General features: G+C 39.0%; 1 protein-coding gene across 2 annotated transcripts in view; it reads left to right on the top strand.

The window, feature by feature from the left end:
- The first annotated feature begins 1,546 nt into the window (after positions 1–1,546).
- vps36 (vacuolar protein sorting 36 homolog) overlaps positions 1,547–24,001 on the top strand; it is a 45,389-nt gene continuing 22,934 nt past the window's right edge. For both annotated transcript variants that reach the window (XM_048532850.2, XM_048532851.2), the window contains exons 1-6: positions 1,547–1,690; positions 6,529–6,597; positions 9,245–9,315; positions 16,102–16,216; positions 19,642–19,731; positions 21,689–21,775. In XM_048532850.2, coding sequence (XP_048388807.1) covers positions 1,595–1,690; positions 6,529–6,597; positions 9,245–9,315; positions 16,102–16,216; positions 19,642–19,731; positions 21,689–21,775 — 528 coding nt within the window. In that variant the 5' untranslated portion in view covers positions 1,547–1,594. The remainder of the gene's footprint in view (positions 1,691–6,528; positions 6,598–9,244; positions 9,316–16,101; positions 16,217–19,641; positions 19,732–21,688; positions 21,776–24,001) is intronic.

The following is a 24,001-nucleotide window of genomic DNA, read 5'->3' as shown; positions in this document are numbered from 1 at the left end:
GACTAGGCTGGCAAAATCTGATGCTGTGGCCTCTTCTATTAGTCCTGAGGTCCTAATTAACAATGTGTGTTGCCAGTTTTTCTTCTGCTTGACATATGTAGAACAATTTTCAGAAACTGTGCAAGGCAGCTTTGGATTTACTTGGCATGTTGCACAACGGCATTTAAAAATGGTACCAGTATTGGGAAGTGATAATGGGAACTGCAGATGCTGGAGAATCCAAGATAATAAAATGTGAGGCTGGATGAACACAGCAGGCCAAGCAGCATCTCAGGAGAACAAAAGCTGATGTTTCGGGCCTAGACCCTTCATCAGAGAGGGGGATGGGGAGAGGGAACTGGAATAAATAGGGACAGAGGGGGAGGCGGACCGAAGATGGAGAGAAAAGAAGATAGGTGGAGAGAGTATAGGTGGGGAGGTAGGGAGGGGATAGGTCAGTCCAGGGAAGACGGACTGGTCAAGGAGGTGGGATGAGGTTAGTAGGTAGGAGATGGAGATGCGGCTTGGGGTGGGAGGAAGGGATGGGTGAGAAGAAGAACAGGTTAGGGAGGCAGAGACAGGCTGGACTGGTTTTGGGATGCAGTGGGTGGGGGGGGAAGAGCTGGGCTGGCTGTGTGGTGCAGTGGGGGGAGGGAACGAACTGGGCTGGTTTTGGGATGCGGTGGGGGAAGGGGAGATTTTGAAGCTGGTGAAGTCCACATTGATATCATTAGGCTGCAGGGTTCCCAGGCGGAATATGAGTTGCTGTTCCTGCAACCTTCAGGTGGCATCATTGTGGTACTGCAGGAGGCCCATGATGGACATGTCATCTAAAGAATGGGAGGGGGCGTGGAAATGGTTTGCGACTGGGACGTGCAGTTGTTTATTGCGAACCGAGTGGAGGTGTTCTGCAAAGCGGTCCCCAAGCCTCCGCTTGGTTTCCCCAATTTCCCCAATTCCCAGTATTGGGAATCTCAGCATGTCCCAACAGTGGTGAGTATGATGGTAGAGGGAAGATATGAACTGGGTGTCGTTAGAATATTGTTTGTATGTATTAAGGTGTGTTTCAGAAAATAGCATGAGAAATCTCACTAAGTCTCACGGAAGGAACTCTTCATGAAACTGAGCAAAATTGCTACTTGGCCAACATCCAGCAAATGGAACATTCTTTATACGCCCTCTCCACCAAAACAGAATAACAGAATTGTTACAGTGCAGAAAGAAGCCACTCAGCCCATCAGTGCCATCGCCGGCTCTTCAAACAAGCGTTGCCTGGTGCCAATCTCCTGCTTTCCCCCGTACCCTTGCACATCCAATGCTCTCTTAAATGTCTTTAATCACTTTAAAGACCTCTGTTGGATCACCCATCAGCCTTCTGTTTTCAGGAAAATAGAAAAAGATTATATTTAAAATGGAACAAATTAGGGTAAGTGGTGTAGACATTTTCTAAACAATCAGCTGAAAGGTATTATTACACAACTCTGGAGGTTGTGCTGGGATTCCAGTGACTAGCACTGTGGGGCTGCTGCAGTAAGGTGGAGTGTCCAATAGATGGGGGTGTCGCGGCTGCCGGAAGTGAGCCGGTGTTTGGTCGCTCCAGTTCCGGGGGCCGGGGATGGATCGGTTCGTGTGGGCGAGCGGACTCTTGGAGATTAACGAGACCCTGGTGATACAGCAGCGCGGAGTCCGCTTGTACGATGGTGACGACAAGGTAAAAGTGAACCGAGCTGGGTTCAGGGCCTGGAGCCGAGTCTCAGGCAGAGTCAGGCCCTTTGGTAACTCAGTGTCTGCAGCCTTAGCTGGAGCTGTGACAGTGGGGAATGAGATGGAGAGGCTATTAACACTGTTATGTTCGCACTTTCAGGGGAGGCCTGATTCTTACATTAAAAACAAAACACATTTCACATAACATTTAGTGTCATCTTCTTTTCAATTAAATCTGCATTTATTACCATCGAAAAGGGGCTCATTGGCACAGCACTACAGCATCTTTGCTGGAAATGTAATGGGTGGTGGTGTCACTGGCACCAATTAGGAAGTTTTTTTGTTGACCTCCAGTCCATGAAAGGATAGGGCTGAAGTTGCCAGATTTGGTTAGACCTCTAGGCATGATGAGGCAATTCGTCCATGGTTCACCCTTTTGCAAAGCCAAAAGTGACAGCACAAGTTAGGCACGTTCTCTCTCTGTTTCTCTCTCAATATCATTACAGATGTGCTCAAACCCTGGTTGCATTTTGTATGCTATACCCTCACTAATTGCTAATGTGCCAGTGCTGGTGGCCGGTTCCCCATGGAGTTCAGCACTTGTGCCATCAATCCTCAGGAGCTAGAATCAACACTTTGAATATCTTTTAGAGTGCATTCTTATGTGGTCACTTTCCCTAGATCTAGTTTTTAATATGATAGAAACCAATAAACACCATTGCTAGTTACCATGCTTTTCTATTAGTGGGAAGGATGAATACTGATGCTGGCCTTAGAGGCAGTAATGGGATTGCCTCATCTAAGTCAGTAGCTAGAAGATTACTTTGCACTGATCTTAGATGTTAGGTGTGTTAGTTGCAACAAAAAGAGTCCAGGAACTCTAGAATAAATCACTTAGATTTTCTGACAGAAAGGTGTTTTGTGAAGGACACATAATTTTGTATTTAAAGGGGTCTTAATGTGTTTGTGAAAATAGGAAAATACATTGGAATTTGGGATAAGGACTATCTTTCTTGAGTTAGGTGATGCATAACTAAATACCTTAAATTTAGCTTACTTCAATATCCAGGACAGGGGAGCCAATTTACCCCAGAAAGGTAAAGAAAGCAAAATAACAGCAGTTATTTGGCAGTATGGAAATTGACCATTGCTTAAAATAAATGAGACAGTGTCTCGGTGGTTAGCACTGTTGCTTCACAGCATGAGGGACCCAGGTTTGATTCCAGCGTTGCACGGCTGTCTGTGTGGAGTTTGTAAATTCTCTCCACTCTGCATGGGTTTCTTGCAGGTGCTCCGGTTTCCACCCACAGTACAGAGATGTGCAGGTTATGTAGATTGGCCATGCCACAGTGCCCAACAATGTGTAGGGTAGATGGGTTAACCATGGGAAATGTAACATTATGGAGATAGCATAGAGGGGTGGGTCTGGGTGGTATGCTCTTTGGAGGGTTGGTGTGGACTCGTTGGACCAAATGGCCCCCCTCTGCACTGTAGGGGATTCTATGAAAGCTTTCCATTTTGTCTTCGGGAGAATTCACAAGAATACCAATTCATTGGGAAAACCAGCATTTTTGCTACATGAAAGGGAAACGGTTGGTTGGCAAAAAGATTCTGATTGGAGAGGTGTTGCCATGGAGAAATACACCAGATAGTGATGACTGACAGTTAACTGCTAGGCTTTGATTAAATTTTATCCTGAGAAATTTCCCTGACACACGAGTCAGCAAATGGTTGCCACCTACCTTGTTGAGTTGAAACAAGCTCATTACATGTTCATTTTGTATGCAAAGAGTAGGACCCAGTATATTAATATGTGGTTTCATGTACACACAAGTGCAGCATACCGTGAGCCCCACTGACAACTTCAAAATTGCTAAATCCCTAATTCTTTACACACTCAAGCTTGTCTGTAATAGTTCAGTTGCAGAATCACATCTAATATTGGATGCTGAATTGAAACTAAATGGACTTGTCAACCAATCAGCACTCTCCTTTCATGCAGTATAAATTATTTCTCTTTAATTGACATTCTTACAGATTGTTATCATGTGCAAGTTGAAAAGCTTTGACAAAATATTTTATCATCATCAATGATCAAAGTAGTAATGTTATTTAAAAGAAACAGTTGGATAGATCCTTTATTCCTGGTCGTTACTTTACAGCAATAGTACTTCATGCCTTCCTAGGCATTGCACCTCTGACTGTAGCCTACATAAGGATTCAAAACAAAGTAGTTTTTACAAGAACAGTCTCTGCCTTGGAATCATATGTTTGTCTTCTCTTTCACCAATCACTGTTTATTGTTAGAGTTGTAAAATATAGCTTGCTGCTAGATCTCAGTATATGGTGCGTTAAGCATGTAGAAGAATAAAGGAATGTCCACTGGTGACAGCTAGCATGGATATATGTATTCTCCCATCCTGAGGGGAAAAAATATGCCTGTGCATGGCACCTTGCCAGATAAAATGGGAATCACTCTCTTAGCTGTTCTACTTAAAAATAGTTCTTTTTGTAAAATTATATTTTAAAAACGCTTGTTACCCTCATGATTTTCTGTCCTAAAATTAGTGTTTTCATTTATTGAAAGTTTAAAAATACATCCCCTGTCATAATTCAGTGGTATTGTCAAGCCTGCCTTTTTTTTTCAATATTAATTGTATCTAGACCTAGTAATGCCCACCCCAAGCTTTCTAATAAGATTTTGCCATTCCTGTGAAAGAATACTCTACACTTTGGCCACCAGGTGGCATCTAGGAACAGCATTCGCAGCTTAGGTATGAATAAATATTTTGACTTACTATTTCATTACATTTCGTTTAGAAAAATGAGAATGGACCTCATTCAAACTTATAAAAAGGCTCTTGTGGCACAATAGCACTGTCCATACCCCTGAAGCACGAAAAGTGGGATTGCAGGTGCAGCAGGTATTTAAAAAGACAATGTCATTGCTAGAGGGATGGAGTTTAAAAACAGGGAGCCTATGCTGCAGCTTTATAGGTACTAGTGAGGCCACACTGGAGTACTGTGTGCAGTTTTGGTCTCCTTACTTGAGGAGGGATATACTAGCACAGGAGGAGGTGCAAAGGAGATTCACTCATTTGATTCCAGAGTTGAGAGGGTTGGATTATGAGGAGAGACTGAGTAGACTGGGATTATACTCATTGGAATTCAGAAGAATGAGGGGAGATCTTCAAGAAACATATAAGATTATGAAGGGAATAGATGAGGTGGAGACAGGGAGGTTGTTTGCGCTAGCAGGTGAAACTAGGACTAGAGGGCATTGCCTCAAGATAAAGGGAAGCAGATGTAGGACTGAGGTCAAGAGGAAGTTCTTCACCCAAAGGGTGTGAATCTATGGAATTCCCTGCACAGTGAAGCAGTTGAACCTACCTCACTGAATGTTTTTAAGGCAAGGCTAGATACCTTTTTGAACAGTGAAGGAATTAAGGGTTATGGCGAGCGGGCCAGTTAATGGAGCTGAGCCTCAAAAAGATCAGCCATGTTCTTATTGAATGGTGGGGCAGGCTGAAGGGGCCAGCTGGCCTACTCCTGCTCCTAGTTCTTATGAACCAGGAGACCTAGGTTCAAGTCCCATCTGTTCCAGGAGTTTGTAATAACATCACTGAACAAGTTGATTAGAATATAGGTTTTAAAAAATAAAACCTATAAAATTCTACCAGGATTAGACAGGGTAGATGCAGGCAGCATGTTCCTGATGATCAGGGAGTTCATAACCAGCAGTCACAGTCTCAGGATATTGGGTAAACCATTTTCTTTACCTAGAGAGTGGTGAACCTGTGGAATTCTCAGCCATAGAAAACTGTTGAGGCCAAAACTTTTTAGGCTTTCAAGAAAGTTGTAGGAGTAATTCTTAGGACTAAATAGATGAAATGATGTGGGGAGAAAACAGGTACACTACTGAGTTGGATGATCACTGTAATATTGAGTGTAAGAGCAGGCTTGAAGTGCTGCATGGCCTAACATGCTCCTGTATTCTATGTTTCTGTTACCTGAAATTTCTATTTCCAAATGGAGAAGGTAAACAAAATTAATTTGAAAAATACCTATTTCATAATAAAATTGTATAATTTATCTGTTGGATTTACTTTTGCCGCTTTTTATTCAGGCCTCAGTCAGTTTGAAAAGCCCAGGACTTTAACTGAATATTTGATTGTCAACAGTTAAGCAAAAGCTTTCAGTTTAACCTACATATTCTGAACAAATGCTATCTTTGAAGGTCCCTTTTGAAATTGTAGGTTGGAAGGGTATATTCCCACTTTCTATGAAGATTTGAGAGCTTCATTACGTTTTCCCAACAGGCCTGAAATAAACAGTTTTCAAAGATTTTATTTTAAGCAATTATTGTATTTGTATAAATGTGCTTTTCGGATTTAAATGCCTCAACACAACAAGGAAAATGTGTGAATAGTGATAGATGATATCATTTGAGAGACAGCAATGAGAATCACAAAATACGTTTTTTTGGGGGGATCCTTTAAAAAGGGGACTCAGCATTGACTAAAAATATGAATTCTCTCTTAACTGTCATCAATTTTGATGATATATGTTCAGTTAAACATTTCTTCAAGATCTTCTGTGAGCTTTTAAAAATATAAAACATGGAAGCAGCCTCCCATGCGCTGTGAACCCATCTACTTGTAAATCCCATTCCTTTATTGCCAGGTTCTGGAGTAATATTGCCAGTGCAATTTACTTTGCCTTTTTTTGTCTTTTACTCTTATAAAACTTATTACTTGTAATGAACAGTACCATTGAAGATCTTCTGGCATTGTGGAAACTGTATCTGTTGATGTAATTTCATTAGATGTAATTTGTCTATTGCAGGCAAAATTTGACTTAGGGACACTTCTTCTTAGTACACACAGACTACTATGGAGAGACCATAAAAAGCATGTAAGTTTCTTGGAAATAATTTTGATGTTATTTGTTCCAACATTTTATCAAATTACTGATACTTTTCAAAGATTGTGCGTCGACAGCAACTCATATTTTTATAGTACCTTTCAACACAGTAAAATGTTCCAATGAGCATTAGCAGATAATATTTGACACCAAGAATGCAAATCGCAGTACGAGAAAAAGTGGCCAAATGCTTGGTCAAAGAAGTTGCTTTTGAGAAACTTCTCAAAGAAGGGGAGAGTGAGGGGAAACACTTAGTGAGGGGAGTTCAGCCAAAAGGAAGTATCACCACCAATGTTGGATCATTTGCGGTCAGGGATATTCAAAATTGCAAGAGTGAAGAGATTTTGAAAGGTTGCAGGACTCAAGTAGGGGTGAGGCCATTTAAAAATTTTGAAAACAGGCGCAAGATTTTTAAATTCAATATATTACCTGGCTGGGAGCCTGTCGACGTCAGTGAACACAACGTTGATAAGTGAACGGTACTTGGTGTGCATTGGACTGTGGGCAGTAGAGTTTTGGATAATCTCTGATTTATGGGAGGTGCTGATGAAAAAGAGAAGGCCATTGAGGAGAAATTCAAGGCATTACCACATGTAACAGAGACCTGGACTAGGGTTTCAGCAACGGATGAAGGGAGACAAGGGATGGAGAGAGAAGCATGTGGTCTTGGAACTTAACCTCTGAGTCAAATACAATAGCAAGGTTGTAAATGGTCAGTTTCAGCATCAGATGTTTGCCCGGGAGAGAAATGAAATTAGGAACAAAATTTGTGGCTTGAAACAAAGAAGGTAGTTTTGATTTTGCAATAGTTAATTTGACGAAATAGCTGCGCATTGAGAACTGCAGGGAAAGCAGTATAACACATCAGAAACAGTGGAGTGATTTCAAGAGGTGATGGTGAGGTGGAGCTGGGTGTCATCTGCATTTTTGTTGCACAAATGTTGACATAATGTTGTATTTTGAGGTGATGTCCAGGGGTGTGGATAGCATGGAGAAGAGAAATGGAAATGGGGATGGAAAGATTGGTAACAATGTGGGAACAGGGCAATTCTGGTGACTGTGACCAGGCTTGAGAGGTAAAATAGCTGTTATTTGATTCCGTTCTACTTGGCTGGATGATGTTGGAGCAAGAGTGCCAAAGGAAACACACATGTACGCTGAGATAGTAAGAACTGCACATGTTGGAGTCGGAGATTAGACAGTATGGAGCTGGAGGAAAACAAGCAAGACAGCAGCAGAGGAGCAGGAAAGCCGACGTTTCTGAATTTCTGAAGAAGGATCCTGAACCGAAACATCAGCTTTCCTGCTCCTCTGATGCTGCCTGGCCTGCTGTGTTCCTCCAGCTCCACACTGTTATATATGTATGCTTCAGCGTCTGCCATTCTGATGCTAGCTTTAATAATTTGTACAATTTGAGATTTGATACTGCCATGTCAAGGTAAATAGGTCAGGAATACCCCTTCAATAAGAATCAACCGTAAGATATGTGACATGTCGAGAGAATATTAATAAAGAAAAAGATTGTATTTCCATTATTTGAGCTTTTCTCACTGAACAAATCACCCACCCTTAATTAGCCATCAAGCATGGTGAAACTATGATTAATTTTGAATAAACAGTCATGAAATGTTTCTTTCAAAAAAGCATTAGCTTTTTTCTAGTGGGGATAAAATAACTATGGATACAAGTAGCCCAAGGATAAGTTTTGTGGACTAGGGAATTGTGATTTAAGCCCACCCTCAAATGGCAGGAAATGCAAAATTCTGCTAACCACGCTGCCCTGCTGTCTACCCCTGTTTCCTGTGCTAATCTAAGAAAGTAAGAAATAGGAGTAGGAGTAAATAATTTGGGCATTTGAGCCTTTTATGTTTTTCAATACAATGATCAGCCTCAACGCCCACTTTCCCTCCTGCTCTCCATTGACCCTCTATTCCCTGAGAGGCAAAAAAATCTGTTTATCCCAGCCTTAAGCATATTCCACAAACCTAAAGGGAAGGGGAATTCTACCAATTCACAATGCTTTTGAGTGAGAAATATCTCCTTGTTGCACATGGGTGGCCACAACATTGAATAGATGAAAGGCAATTGGCCTGTGAGAGGAACTATATTAACCTAGATAATCTTTCTGGCATAACATTCTTGCTGACCACATGTCAGTACTTTGAAAAGAAGAATGTAGAAAGGATTGATAGCCTGAGAAACTATAGTAAATGGTATAAACTACATTAAGAATAACAAACTGTGCTGCCAGCGATGTGGAAAAATGTAGTGGGAAGTGTTTCCATTATTTCAGGTGCATTAATAATGAACTGTAAAATTTAGAATTTATTCTAATTCTAAATTGCAAAAGTTATGCTAAGTAGGTTACTTAGTAACATTCTCAGGCTTGAATAAAGTGAGATAAAACATCTGTAAAATGTTATATAACAACTTTAGAGCCAACATTTTTTTTAAAAAAGCCATTGTTTATTACCTTTCATATATACAGATTTATCTTTGGTGTGTAACAATTTTATGTCTGGCATTCAGTATGTTAAAGTTTACTGAATTGGGATTCTGAAGGTAAGTTGTTCTTATGACTGTTTAGATTAAAAGTGCTGATGGGATTTAGCTATTTCTTCACTTGCCTTTCCTACAGGATTGCTGCATCGCTTTATCTTTGTCACAGATCATTTTCTTTGAGGAACAGGCAGCCGGAATAGGAAAAAGGTGAGACTTCGCCATCAAAATAATTTTGAAACATTGGACTTATACAAATTTGCCTTCTGTTTTTCCATGGCCCTGTAACGCTGATGTTGAAAACCATCTTATCATTGATTTTAATATTTCTGGCTTTAAATTGTGACATGCGATTGTACAAGTTGATAACTTTGCTGAAAATGGGCCATTTTGGCACAAAACTGGAAATCATAGACTTTTTACTTTGCCTTTTAAAGTGACCAAAAGTTGGAATTTTATACCCAATAATAGTGTGGCATATTCTTGTTGTGACTAATATGCCTTGAAACAGGGGAATACATGAAAGTGTAACATCAGCTGTGTGTGGGATGGAGGTGCACAAAGGAATGGGCATTAACGGGGGAAAATGCAGAGTGGGTTCTCACAAAGCAGCTAGTGAATTTAGTATGGGAGCAATGTAGCTTTCTCCACTGCTAGATGGACAATTGAGCTTCAAGTAGCAGGGCATTTTAAAATATGTGCAGTTCACCAGGGCTCATTCCTGTAACAGAGCCAAGAACTTTTGGAACATGAAACTGGATTAAATCTTAAAATTCCCATTCTAATTCTCATGTTTAAATTTCTTCACAACCCTGGCTGTCCCTGTTTCTGACACTTTGTTCAGCTCCATGACCTTTGGAAAACATTGTGTTCTTCCAACTTTGGCTTTTGGTGCATCTTCTGATTTCGTTCATTGATCTTAATTGATGCCTTTGGATTTGGCTGTCTAAGCCGCAAGTCTAATTTTTCTGTCTAAAACTGTCTTTCCTCACATCCCCTTTAAGGTACAGTGTTAAAACTATCCATATTGCCAAATATTTGATAACTCGTCCTATCATCTCCTGATTTGGTTTAATTCCAGTTTTTCCTTGATTCTGCGCCTAGGAAGCACCTTTTAGTAGCTGTATAGTTAGAAATTACTGTGGAAATTTAGCAACAGGTTAGGCCATTTAGTTAGTAAACAACCAAACTCCATTTTCATGTCTTGAATTGATAACCATTTTAGCCTCTTCATGTAACAAAAATCCATCAGGCTCAGTTTTAGGATTTTCAGTTGACCTAGGCAACACATCTTTTTTGGAAGAGTCTTTCCACTGGTCTATATGGGAGGAAAAAAGCTTTCTAATGTTGTAACTTAATGGACCAACTGTAATTTAAATGTAACAAAAGCTACTGTAATTAATCTGGACAGCACAATCTAATTGCAGGAAATCCTTTTTAAATTTGTGACTGCTTTCCCAAAAGTCTCAACTTTAAATGAAACAACTTTAAGAGAAGCATTGAGCTCTGCAGGGGCCAGTGAGGAGGGTGAAGGGAGCTCTGAGCTTGGACATAACATATGCTTTGGATTTGTTGGAGCCCCATAGCCAACCAGGAGGGATGGTTCCATTGTGCCTGGGTAGGCCTTGCAGCAGTGGAGGGGGTGTACAGGTGCTGCAGCCTCTCAGTAGGGGGAACTGGTTGCTAGAGGTTTGTTGTTGGTGTACAGCCTGACGTGACAGTGTATGAAGTGTATCTGGGAGTGGTCGGTGGCTTCAGCCTGTGCCTTGGAGCTTGGTGAATGGAGGCTCTCTGGTACAGGGAGCAGTGCTGCACAGGTAGAGACACAGAGTGTGGAAAGGTGTGCCAAATCTCACCAGTTGGATCATGTATGGTAATGCCATCAGAATGGAGGTCTCAATGTTCCACTGAGATTTCAGGTCCCAATAATGTCCTGACATTAAAGTGAAACAATGTTGAATGAAGGTTTCCTGTAATCTGCAGCTTGTGTAAAGATACTCTGATTGGAAATCAGAGTCCAGTTTAGCATGTAGCCTACAATATTGTTATAATAGTTGTTAGCCATTTTAAAGTTGCTATTCCTGCTAGTTGAAAAATACACTTAGGTTTAGTGAGGGCACACAATTTCAGTGCATGTAATAGACTGCAGTTGAAATCTGTAAAGTATAAAATGAATTTATGCTAAGTTAGAACAACATTGACACCATTTTTAGGATCAGCGATTGAAATTGGAGCACCAGACATTATGCTGATATAATGACAAAACGATAAGGGCTTAAAACAAGACCAAAAAAGCAGAGACAACAGAGGGGAAGAAAAAAAAAATCTGAGATTGTGGAATTGCTTACCACAAAGGACTCTGTTGATCAGAGTGAGTTCTGGGGGTGATTACAAGGTGATGGGGTGAGGACCTAAATGGAGAGTTGATGTTTGAAATGGTATGGGAGTGGTGTAGTAAAGTGGAAATTATTTGCAAAAAAAGCTGCTGGTTGGAGAGATAAAACGTAAGTTGCTTCAAATGAAGAATGATTGGCAAGATGAATTACCATATGCAAGGAATAATTATTTTGTATGAAGGACCATCATTTTCATTGCTGTAACTCATTCTTAAAGATTTTCCTTGTGAGTTAAAGCTTTTATCTATAAATTTAGAATTAACTTTCCGGTATTTGCTGTTCTTTAGAGAGTTTCAGTGTAAAAATACGCTCTAAAATGTGGTGTTATTGTATTGGATGGATGGTATTCCTCTAGTTTCTGATTTTGATAATTGCCATTTAGTTCTGTAAAATAATTGTAGGCTTTAACTATATCTAAAGTGATCTACTATATCTAAGCTTAAAAATCCCATTTGGAAAATGTAATGGAACTGGACGAATTGATTGTGAGCCAATAAGAGGATTGGAATGAAAGCCAGAGAAATACTCTTTAATTTCAGAGATGTTATATTCAATTTGGAATAATAACTTGGGCAATGTTTATCCCAAGAGATTCCAAGTTTATATATTTTTCATACTTAAAAGGATATTTGGTGTGTTTCTCTTGGCAATAGAAGGAACTGAAGGTTTTGTTTTGCTAGGAAGCGTGTGCTCTAACAAAGGTTTTACAGTAATTAATGAGTTTAGTTTATTATTCTACTGGGAAGGGCCTGCAATCCTTTGGCTGTTGATCTTTTGGCTTCCCCAGATTAATGATGGCTTTCTGGAAAAAGGGGGAGATAGAAGGGCAAGTTGATAAAACATAGCGATGTAAAGTTAGAAGTATAGCAGATAGTTAGGGTTGTGTTGAAGTCCGGATTGAGATATTTGATAACTTCCAGCAGTCAGATGTGAAAGGTTTGTGGACGCAGCACCCTCATCTTTCCACTTTTGTTTTTAAAATGTAACATAATTGTAACAACAATACTATACTTTGGGCCTCAATAAGTAGCACGTGGAAAGTTTAAGAAGCCACATTATACGCTTTATTGTTTATTTTTATTTAAAGGGGTTTTATTTATTATACTTAAAATGTAACACAACATTCTGCCAAAGAATCACCTGCCTGATAGCTCTTCCTGGTCCTGCACTCCTATCTCTGTAGTACGCCAAAATATGTTTCCTTTTTCCTGCTTAGATCTGCATATTGTCCTTCAGTAATATTATCAAGTTCCACTTGTATGCTGATGATACTCAGTACTACCTCATCTGCACCTCTCCTAATCTACTATGATGTCGAAAAGCTTGTTTGGTGTCTAGTAGTGCATGAACTGAAATCTCCTCCAAATAAGTATTGGGAGGACTCTAACCATTGTCTTCTGATTCCACTGGAAACACAGCTCCCCAGCTTCTGACTAATCTCTCTTCCTGCCAGCTGCCTGAGAATGAAGCAGTCTGTTTGCAATCTTATTAGCTGATTTGACTCTGAGACAAGCTCCTGACTTGTACATATTGTTAAAAGGGGAAACAGTTGCAGAATTTTGTCTTGACTCATCAGAATTATGATGCAAGGAACAGACTTGAAAAAAGGAACGGCATATTAAAGAACACAAGAAGAGGCTGCTGATTGGCTGGGTCATCAGTGGCATGCAAATACAGCAAGAACAGTTACCTATCAATCTTAATTCTCACACCAGGCAAGTAAAGGCTGATTGGTAAGGTTCTCGCCATGAGGATGCAGCAGGAGATCGGCTGTGTCAATGACACCTTTCTTTTTTGTTGACAAGGTGTAATGCATGTAGAAATTCTTTTCTGCCTACATAAAGGAGGAGGCAATGGTTTAGTGGTATTACCGCTAGACTGTTAAGCCAGAGACCCAGCTAATGGTGTGGGGACATGTGTTCAAATTCCACCACAGCAGATAGTGGCATCTGAATTTAATTTTTAAAAATCTGGAATTAAGAGTCTAATTGTCAATTGTTGGAAAACCCATCTGGTCCACTAATGTCCTTTAGGAAAAGAAATCTGTCATCCATTCCTGGCCTGGCCTACATGTGACTCCAGATCCACAGGTTGACTCTTAACTGCCCTTTGGGCAATTAGGGATGGGCAATAATTGCTGACCTAGCCATCGATGCCCACAACCCATAAATGAATTAACAAAAAAAGAGCTGTATGTGTTTAGAGATAACACATCTGGAGCTGAAGGAACACTGCAAGCATCAGAGGAGCAGGAAAGTTGACATTTCTTAAGAAGAAGTGTTCCACCACGAAAAGTGAACTTTCCTGCTCCTCTGATGCTACCTGTCCTGCTATGTTTCTCCAGCTCCACACTGTTATCTCTGACTCCAGTGTCTGCAGTTCTTGCTACTTTGTATGTATTTATATCTGTAGTTTCTAGCATGCACAAATTTATCATGCTGCAGCTGATGATCTCTTGGGTTTACTGCATAGTTTCACCTGAAGTTCAAATTTGAGAGTTACCTTCCACTTCCAGACTAATCTGAGGTAGATTGGCAACTGCATAGGGCCAAAGTAGTGGACATAGGCCCTCTCATGAGTTTTAGCAAAACGCAGTGAGTGGTGACTCCATGAGAGCTCAAATACACGGCAATGCCCATCTCTAGGCCCAGCTGTTGCTAACATTTGTTGATTACCAGGAGAACTGCATCTTTGGACGTAATGTGGTAGGTTTCAGTACCCGTGTGCTGCCAGGTTTGTAGACCATACGTCCCAAGGATTGTAGAAGGTACATATGTATTTACACAATCCTGCTTTGTAAGAATGAAAATAATTTTAACATGCATTGCACCTTTTTTGCTTAAAATGAAAAGGTTCAAGGAGACAGCCAATTCTCTGCTGCATCCCCATAGTTTCTCCCTGATCAATCAGAATTTGCCTGCTTGACCTGAGAATTAAGATTGACAGTTCACTGTTTTTGCTGCATTCCATGCCAATGATGGCCCAATCAATCAGCACCCTCTTGTCACGCTGTATGAGGGAGTGTTCCTGTTTTCAAATGTTTCTTGTGTTCTAGTTCTGATGATTGCAAGACAAAAACATTGCTTTTTGTTTCCTTTTAGCAATGTTTTAAGCTCTGTACTACCACACAATTATTTATATTCCTGACCTATATCCACACCATCACTTAGACCACTTACTTCCACCTTGATATAATCATCAAACTTGCCTCTACTTCAGTTCATTAGCTGCAGAAACCACATCTCCCCTTGCATTAATCTTCCAGTTCGCTCATGACAGGCCTCCTAGCTTTCACTTTTAACCGCGTTAGGATTTAGCTTTAAACTCATCTGGAACTCTGGCCATATCTTAACTTCCATCAAGTCTCATACATCCATCACTGCACGTGCACAAGCACCTACATTGGCTCCTGGACCGGCAATATTGTGATTTTAAAGATCTCATCTTTGTATTCAAATACCCTACAATGTCTTGCCACTCCCTATCACTGTAACCTCATCTAGCTAACAATCCTCCAAGACCTTTGTGCTCCTCTTATTCTGACTTCTTGTACACTCAGGATTTTCTTTGTCCTACAATTTGGTGTCTTCAGCTGCCTAAGATTCTAAGATTTTCTCCATAACTTTGCCATGTCTTCCTTCCTTATGGATCATCCTTAAAGCTTACCGCTTTGACAAACTGTTGGTTACCTTGTTTTTGCTTCAATGTCAAATTTTATTTTGTGATCTCCAGTGCAGCAACTTTGGGCATTTTATTATGTTGAATGCGCTTTATTATTATAAATTATTCATTTAGCCAATAGTCAGCTCAGTGAAATTGGTTGAATGGTCTTGTGCTATAAACCTCTTTGGTTCTGTGACTTGTGGATTGAGTGTCTGTGCTTTAAAATCTTGCAGTTCCACAGATGATTGTAATATTCTTGCATTTTAACTTTATTTAACTAGTAATTGTATTGTGTTCTTTGTCCTTCTTGTAATTTCTTTTTGTTGCCCCCTTGACAGTACTGCAAAAGAAAATTATCAAATCCACATTTTCAGTTCTTTCGATTTCCTTATCTTTTAATAGTTAATATGTTTATTGTATGGCATGCTCCTTTTGATGTTATATCTGCAGCATGCTGAGGAGTGTGGGCAAATTGAAAGGAAAGAAAAAGAAATTGGATTATTATCTAGAGAAAAATTTGTAGAATAAAAGGCAGGAGTGCAAGTAGTTAATTAACTTCTGCAGAATTATTGCACTGGCACAATGGGCTGAATGGCTGTCTCGTGCTGTAACCGTTTGGTGAACACTCTTTTAATATTCCTGTGAACTATTGTTACAAAGCATGCTTTCTGAATTTTCTTTCCTTTTTTCCCTTCTGGTCAAGTATCCATCATCATTGAGCATTTTTTCAAGGGACGACCAACAGAGAATGAGAGAATCACACACTTAGAAGAAATTGTCCAACAGCGCTCTTGTTGAATTGTGTAATGTTCTGGCTAAATTGTGATGTAGAGGTGTCAACATGACCGTCTATTGTCGGTTCTTCATTTACAGTGCTGCACTTTGTACTTGATCAAGGAAATGACTGAAAAAGCAAACTCTTTTATTTTGTTTCCAGTGCCAAAATAGTAGTTCATCTTCAACCGGCTTCTCCCAACAAAGAGCCTGGTCCATATCGGAGTAGCAAATACTCTTACATCAAGTTGTCTTTCAAGGAACATGGACAGATTGAGGTAATTATTATGCTGACTGCTAAAATGTATGTAAAACAATTCACTGCTTTTTTAAAAGTTTGTTAGTGCCTAAATGAGAGTTTCACCAATAAAAAAAATTCCATGAATGTTGACCAGGCAGGACGATAGTACTTCAGTTTGGCCGACATGATTGGCATGACTTTGCAAATTCCAGATTCCTGTTGCACTATTTGTTTTATAATAAAATCCCCAAGAAAGAACAACATCATGCAAATAGTACTCATTTATCTCTTTGGAGGTTCAACATCAGCTTTAAGAGAAGTTGAACATTACCATTTTTTTTGAGGAAGGAATGGCTATACCCAGTTATAAAGGTGTATGGTGAGAGGCAGTCTCACTCAGCAGTGTGATTACGCACTTCCTCTGATTCCTTCTTGCAATATTATGTTAAAATTATATGTAAAATGAGTTTGTCTATTTGATCCTATGGAGCAAAGATCTCAAAACTTCAAAAGCGGCTCATTGTTTAAATGGTCAGTAACTGCAAACCTTGAGGACTAATTTTGATTGAGTGAAATCCTGCAATCCTTTTAGGATTTTGCATTGGTTCCAGTTTTTAAATGTTCTCATTTAAGTTGGCTGTTTTCCTTTAATTAGTACACCAAAAAAATCCATTTGATAAATGTGTATTTAGCTAGCAGTCACTTTTATATGGAAATCTGATTTGAGGCATTTTTAACCTGTTGTTCTCACTTAATCATCTCCAGAGTTTCATTCTTCTAACTGCCTCCCCTTGTTCATCTTTTACAACTGCTAAGTACCTGGTATGTGGTTTTTCTATAAGTTTTCCTAATTTGGTTTCCTGACTTCCATTTCTCAGCTGCGTTTATTTGTCTTGTGTTATTTAACTGATTCATTTTGCCATGTTCTACTGCCATTCTCTGTTGGCTTACTATTATACATGTTTAAGCTCAATGATTTTACAAGCCGTCTTTTTAAATTTCAGAACAATTCATTTAGTTCCACATACTTAACTTGCCTAACATGAACTTGATTTCTCTGGAACAAGGAGTCAAGCTTGGCTGTTGACTAGGAATCTGCACTCTAGCATTTTCACTTCCTATCTCCCATATCCCTTTCAGGCTGTTCTCTGTTCGCCAACTTTAAAGATCAAAATTGACCTAACATATCCTCTCACTCACCTCTTGCTAACAATCTGGCAATTAAATTGCATTTTCCCATGCATGTTTAGCCAGTGTATGTGCCACGTTTACATTGACTGTCATTCATAAGTTCATAACCGAGAGAAACCAGGATAATTTCTCTTGGCCTCTTTATTCCATTATATCCCTTTTCTTCTATTCTACCTGACTTTCTGCCCTTTTTACTAATACTGCACTTCAGTCTTCTCAGTTGTTCTGGTTATAGATTTGTCTTTTATTTCTTCCTTCATTAATGCATCAATTTTCAACTTAAAAGCATCAGTGCCATTTTCTTCAGCCACTCTTGCTGTGACATGAGGTGATCTAATATGTATTAGAAACTCTTCATTATTTATTTTGATCTTCTAGGAGCTGAGCTGTGGTTATGTCCCCCTAATTTTGGACTCATCCACAAGTGGAAGTAGTTTCTCCCACTCTACTTAACCTCTTCGCACTTTTAAAGACAGTTTTCTTGTTAGTGTTCAGTTGTATAATCACATACTGGGCCATTAAATCAAAACATGGTCTAACAATCTAGAGATATGAGTTCAAACCCCATCACAGCAGCTGATGAGTCTGTATTGTTTAAATAAACTTTGAATTTAAAAAATGCTAGTCATCTGTCTGGTGCACTAATGAGCTTTACGGAAGGAAATGTGCCGTAATTACCCAATCTGGTCTATGTGCCTCCAGATCCAGACCAATGTGTTTGACTTTTAACTATCAGCATGTAACTCAGTTGTATTGAAGATACGTAACTCGCCATAACTTTGTTGACCAATTCAGGATGTGCAATAAACACTGCTGCTGCCAGCGATGCTCCTGTGCCATGCATGAATTAGATAAAAGGAATGAATTCTCTTCTCATGGAAAACCTAGCCTGCTTGATAATTGTGTCCTCAGACCTGGTAACTGCCCATTAAATCTTCTCCTTGGTGTTCTAGCATCCTATTTGTAGTTTGGACACCAGACTTTGCTCAGTACTGTCGTGTATTCTATATAAATTTAATTCCATATAAATTCAATATAAACTTAACGTTGCAGCCCTGCTTTTAAAGTCTATTTCTCCAGAGAGATATCTCCATAAAAAATACTATTTGGCAAGGCTATTTAAATGCTGGCAGCCTATGTCATAGGAAGATGAAAGTAGACCATAGAGTGTACAAAGCTACTGTGGAGCAGACATGTTATCTATTTAATGTACATTAAGAAAGCTTGTATTTTTGTAGCGATTTGACATATTACTCATTACGATCAGTGTTTATTAGTTGTGGCTAAAGGATGCTTTTAGAGCACCAGTACTTTTTAATTTTAACTAAGTTCATCTTTGTTGTTGAAATTAAACCTTGTAATCACTGAAATCTTATAGTATTTTCTTCTAATTATTGCCCAGCAGAAGTGCTGATGGACTTGCCTCTCAGTTTTTATATTTATTCCCCAAGTTATCTTTTCTGAGTTTGTTCCCACCGGAAGCAAATTGAGTCGGGAAAGAGCAAAGGGTTGATTTTATTTCTGGGAGTTTCAGGGCAGTGTGCCAATTGATTTTAACTCCAAGGTGTCCCATGCTTAATGTGACATTATTTCTCACTCAACATGTTAGGCATAAAAATTTCTTTGCGCAGCTGGGTCTCTGCACAAATCTTATTAAATTCAAGGTTCAGATTGATAGTAGGTGACGATGGATAAGACACAATTTACAAGAGATTTCAAGAAGTATGTTGGTTGATGAATCATTCAAACCTTGAGTTCATCTCTGCTATTTCAGATTTGTTTATATAAGATTACTCATTCTCCCTCCACTATTTTTTTTCTTCTTACTGGTATCCTATCTTGCAGATACTGATTATGGCAGGGTGTGTGCTTAACCTGGGTTATTGTTTATCCATGCGGTTATTTAATCATGGAGAAACTTACAACCAACCCAAATCCTGTCTTCTCCAACATCCACACATGTAATTCCCAGTATGAGTGTTATCTTTTATGGTCTATAGTAAGAGCGCCAAATACTGTGATTACTCTTTGGGATGTCTAGTGTGTCTACGGTTAAGATTTTTTAATTTTGTAAAATGTATTCAAACCCCCAAACCAGCTACGATTTAAATACCTTGTGTTGTTTCTAATATTTAAAGTGCCTTACACATACAAGATGCTTTAACTTTATTATAATAGTTCTAATTGTAAATTACTATGCGATGTTTCAGAATCGTTTTATCAAAACTGTTGTTATGAATAACTGTTTGATATTTAGCTTTGTTTTTAAAGTTTTATAGACGATTATCAGAAGAATTGTCTCAAAAGCGATGGGAGCGAATTTCAGTATCTCAACCGATGCAGTCACCCAGTAGATCACAAGTAGGTGTTAACACTAGACTTCCTGCCTTAATTTATTGTAATCATTTAAAATGTTTATTGTTCATTTATGAAAATTTATGTAAGGCCTCCCTGCATACACCACTTATCTTGTATTTCTTCACTGCTTTAGCTAGTGCTCATAAGTAACAGTGTTTGTGTTAATGAATGGATAATTGTCAGATTAAGAAGCTGTCATTGGGAAGGAAAAGAATTTGGGATGAGGAAGGTGTATTGGGGAGACTGGTTTGCCAATTATGTTGGTCAATGATGCATTTTTGATTTACATATCAGGATGAATGTTTTCCCAAGTGCAGCACATATTTGGTCAGATGCAGAGTTAAAACTTCATGTGACCTGTTTTGAAAAGCACTTGGGTTTCATTCTCGACTAATCTGTTTTTCAGTTGAATCGTCTTTGTTGCAGTTCTCAGTCAGTTAAAAAGGAATCAAAGAGCTGTGGTTGCTGGAAATCAGAAATAAAAACAGAAAATTCCGGATAAACAGCATCTGTGGAGAGAAAGCAGAGTTAACGTTTTGGGTCCAGTGACCCTTTCTCAGAACTGATTGTAGCCTGGACAAGCATGGTATATATGCTGAAGATGGGTTTTAGGGTTGGAGTAGTAAATGATAGGTGGAGATGGAGCTCAGAGAGATAATTAGTGGCTGAAAATGGGTTGATTGTAGTAGCAGCCCATGTGATGACATAGTCTGGTGTGTGGGGGTGAGGTAAGGACATGCTCAGCCACTAAACTTATTGAACTTGATATTGAGTCCTCAAGGCTGCTGGGTCCCTTGGGGGAAATCTTGCCATTTCATGGGCTGCTATCACAACCAACCCATTGTCAGCCACTAATGGTCCCTATTAGCAACTATTGATTCTCCCAAGGCTGCACTTTACCCATTCTCTGCCCAACTGTTGTTTTCTCTCTTTGGGCTCAGTTCACTTAATGCTGTTAAAGATGTCAGAAAACTAATTTTAGAAAGTACAGAGCTGAAGTTAATTGACATACTTAAGCTACGTTATGCCTAAATATTTGTGCTTGAATGCTGGTTTTATATATTGTATTGTAAATGCATTTATTATTTATCTGTTAAAAGAATATTTTGTAGTTTAGACTAATAAATGTAATCAATGTATGACAATATTTAATAAATAGTTCTGATTCCCTTTCACCCCTTTTCCTTCACCTAGCAATCCAATCTAACTCAATCATTAACTGCAAAAGTGAATTCCACAACCTTAATTCTTTGTAAAAATTTTGTGCCATTGTTGACACACAGTTTCACTTTAGCAACATTATAATGCAATGTTGTTACTTGATATAATGTTTCCTTACTCATAAAACAGAATATTGGGCTTAACTTAAGCCAACTGAAGTGGATATATATTTCAAAAGTAAAAAGAAAGTATGTAACTATGGTGAAAGAATAGGGGAATGAAATGAAAGGCAGCTGTTTCAATCCATGGCTGCAGACACAATGAGCCACTGACCTTGTTCTGTGCTGTGTGGATTCGTTCAATGAAGTGTTAGGTATAGTTCAATCCAGTAATTCCTCATAGGGAATTAGTTCTTGATTTTAATAAGGCCAGTGAAGGAAAAAAGCAGAACCTATGTTTTGCTGTCCCTTCAGGCAGGGAAAGAAACAACCTAGAGATACTGATGCAAGAGCAGGGTTACTGAACATTGAGCAGGTTGCCCAACCCAGGCATCTCAGACAAGGAACAGTGCACAACAGAGAGGAAGATAATCAAACTTTAAAAAGGGACGCAAAAGCCAGACTCTGATTTCAACTGCTAATAATAAAAATAACCGAGTTCCCTTCAAAGTTCATTTCCTGTGAGAGCATTTAACAATCACATGTGGTAGGAAGTAACTGCATTCGTAAGAGAACAAAAACTTGAGTAGAATGTGTGGCACTTTTGATGTTAAATTAATAAAAAATTCCTATTCTTGCAGACAGGAAAAGTGAGGGCTGCTGGAATTGTGGGTATTGAAAGGAAGTTGGAGGAAAAACGAAAGGAGACCGACAAAAACATCTCTGAAGTAAGTGGTTGTGAATGTTCAAGGTCAGTCATCCGTCTGAATCCGCTGTAACCATTTCCTGTCAAATAATAGAGTGAACACTGTGTCAAAATGGATCTCACTGAGATTGTTTCACCCTGAAAAAACCAGAATAAGTGTCTAGTGGTTAGGAAGGAAATGTTATTTATATGAGTACTTTTTTAAAACATTATATTGTGGTTTATGAGTACTCTAAAGCTTAAACCTAAATGGCTTTGTGCAAATTTTCCTGATTTGGCTCCTATATTAAATTGTAGCACAAAATTAAACACAGTAAAATTAAGGCACTGATATTTCTATTCCAAAGCTGTGGTGATTAATATATCTGAGTGTCTTGGATATATTTGAATGATGCTAAGACAACATGATAATGACATTGTGCGTTCCTGTGAAGGCATTTGCTGTTAATGAAGATTGTCTTTGAGAAATTGATAAATCATTTTATGGAAGAATAATTTCTGATTGATCAGTATCCAGTCTATATTATGGAACTCAGTATAAATACCATATCTGTCATATAAGTAGATTTTCCCAGCATTAAAAAAGCAATATGGGGGAATCTCGAATAACAAGGAGTAGAGCTGGATGAACACAGCATGCCAAGCAGCATCAGAGGAGCAGGAAGGCTGACGTTTCAGGCCTAGACCCTTCTTCAGAAGAATCTGCTTGGCCTGCTGTATTCATCCAGCTCTACTCCTTGTTATCTCAGATTCTCCAGCATCTGCAGTTCCTACTATCTCTGGGTGAATCTGGGTCTTAATTTGATAAAGTAGTTTTTTCAAGTGTCAGGAGATTAGCACTAACAGCTGTAGAGTACATTTAAGTTAACCTTTTTTGTTCCTAAACTGCAGAGCGAAAGCTGTGGTATTTTTTCTCAAATGAGAGAATGCCTCAAAGGAGGGTCAAGTGTACTACTTGCCAACTCTAGTTAGGTGTCTGTGATGATCATGGGAACAAAGCACAGCAGAACTCTGAAAACCAAGTAGATCTGAAAATAAAGACTAACCCACACCCAAGTAAAAATGTGTCTTGTTGATGAATGAATGTCAGTTTTCTTTTGTATTGTAAAGAAAGTAAATATCTTAATGTGTTGAAATAAATTATAGAAACTATTTGAGTTAGACATATTTCTCAATCTTTCTTACAGAAAAATAATAGCTTTGTAGCAGATTGCTACATTTTAAAAATTTATTATAGATTGTATTTAGGGTGGACAGGTGTAATGTAAGGTGTAATCTGTCCTGTTTTTGTGATTGTAAAACCAGGTTACACTCGCATTTGGTGGTTTGGTTATAGAAGCCACCAGGCAATTCACATTACAGTGCCGTCCATGCATTCTGACTCTTATAAACTAAATCCACAGTTCTGAAATTGAATTTGAACAAAAAGAAATCTGGATCAATCTCCTATTGGGAAATTCTTTGGGTTTAAAGTACTAGAACGAATTTCTTGTTTCAGTAATGTGTATACTTCGTAGAATCACAGAAGCAAATGTGGAAGCAGGCTGTTCAGCCCATCACCTCCACGCCGACTGTCCAAAGAACATCCTATCCAGACCTATCCCCTCTACCTTACCCCCGTAACCCTGCCATTCCCATGGCCATTCCACCAAACCTACACACGTCTGGATACTATGGGAAAATTTGCATGGCCAATCTACCTAGTCTGTGCATCTTTGGACTAAGGGAGGAAACCAGAGCACCTGCAGGAAACCCGCGCAGACACGGAGATTATGCAGACTCCACACAGATGGTCACCCAAGGCTGGAATCAAACTCAGGTTTAACCTGCCACTGTGAGGCAGTAGTGCTAACCACTAAACCACTGTGCCACCTCCATGCATTATGAAAATTTTATTCAGCAAAATAAATTGATACACATTTCACTACATATTGAGTCAAAGTGCAATTACTAATCAAAAACAAACCAAGAAAAACTCCAGTATAAAATAATATTGTATTTTTAATTTATTTTCAAGTCCTTTGGATATGACAAGCTATTTTGAATTTACAGATGAATTACATCATATTTAGTGACCCCAGGTTCTAGTAAAGGTTTCCTGCCAGAGCTGTTTGTCTCTGATAAGAATCCTGCAGTTCAATGCTATTTATCACAGGAAGTTCCTGTTAGGTGTGTGCCCATTCCCTTTTGTTCCCAGACTCTGAATAAATGCATCACTGGAGAAACAATATTATGTAGACTTTTCTGC

The sequence above is a fragment of the Stegostoma tigrinum genome, chromosome 6 (genome assembly GCF_030684315.1).
Source record: "Stegostoma tigrinum isolate sSteTig4 chromosome 6, sSteTig4.hap1, whole genome shotgun sequence".
Classification (NCBI taxonomy): Eukaryota; Metazoa; Chordata; class Chondrichthyes; order Orectolobiformes; family Stegostomatidae; genus Stegostoma; species Stegostoma tigrinum.
The sequence above is the reverse complement of the archived record's forward strand: the minus strand, read 5'-3'. Positions and strand labels throughout refer to the sequence as shown.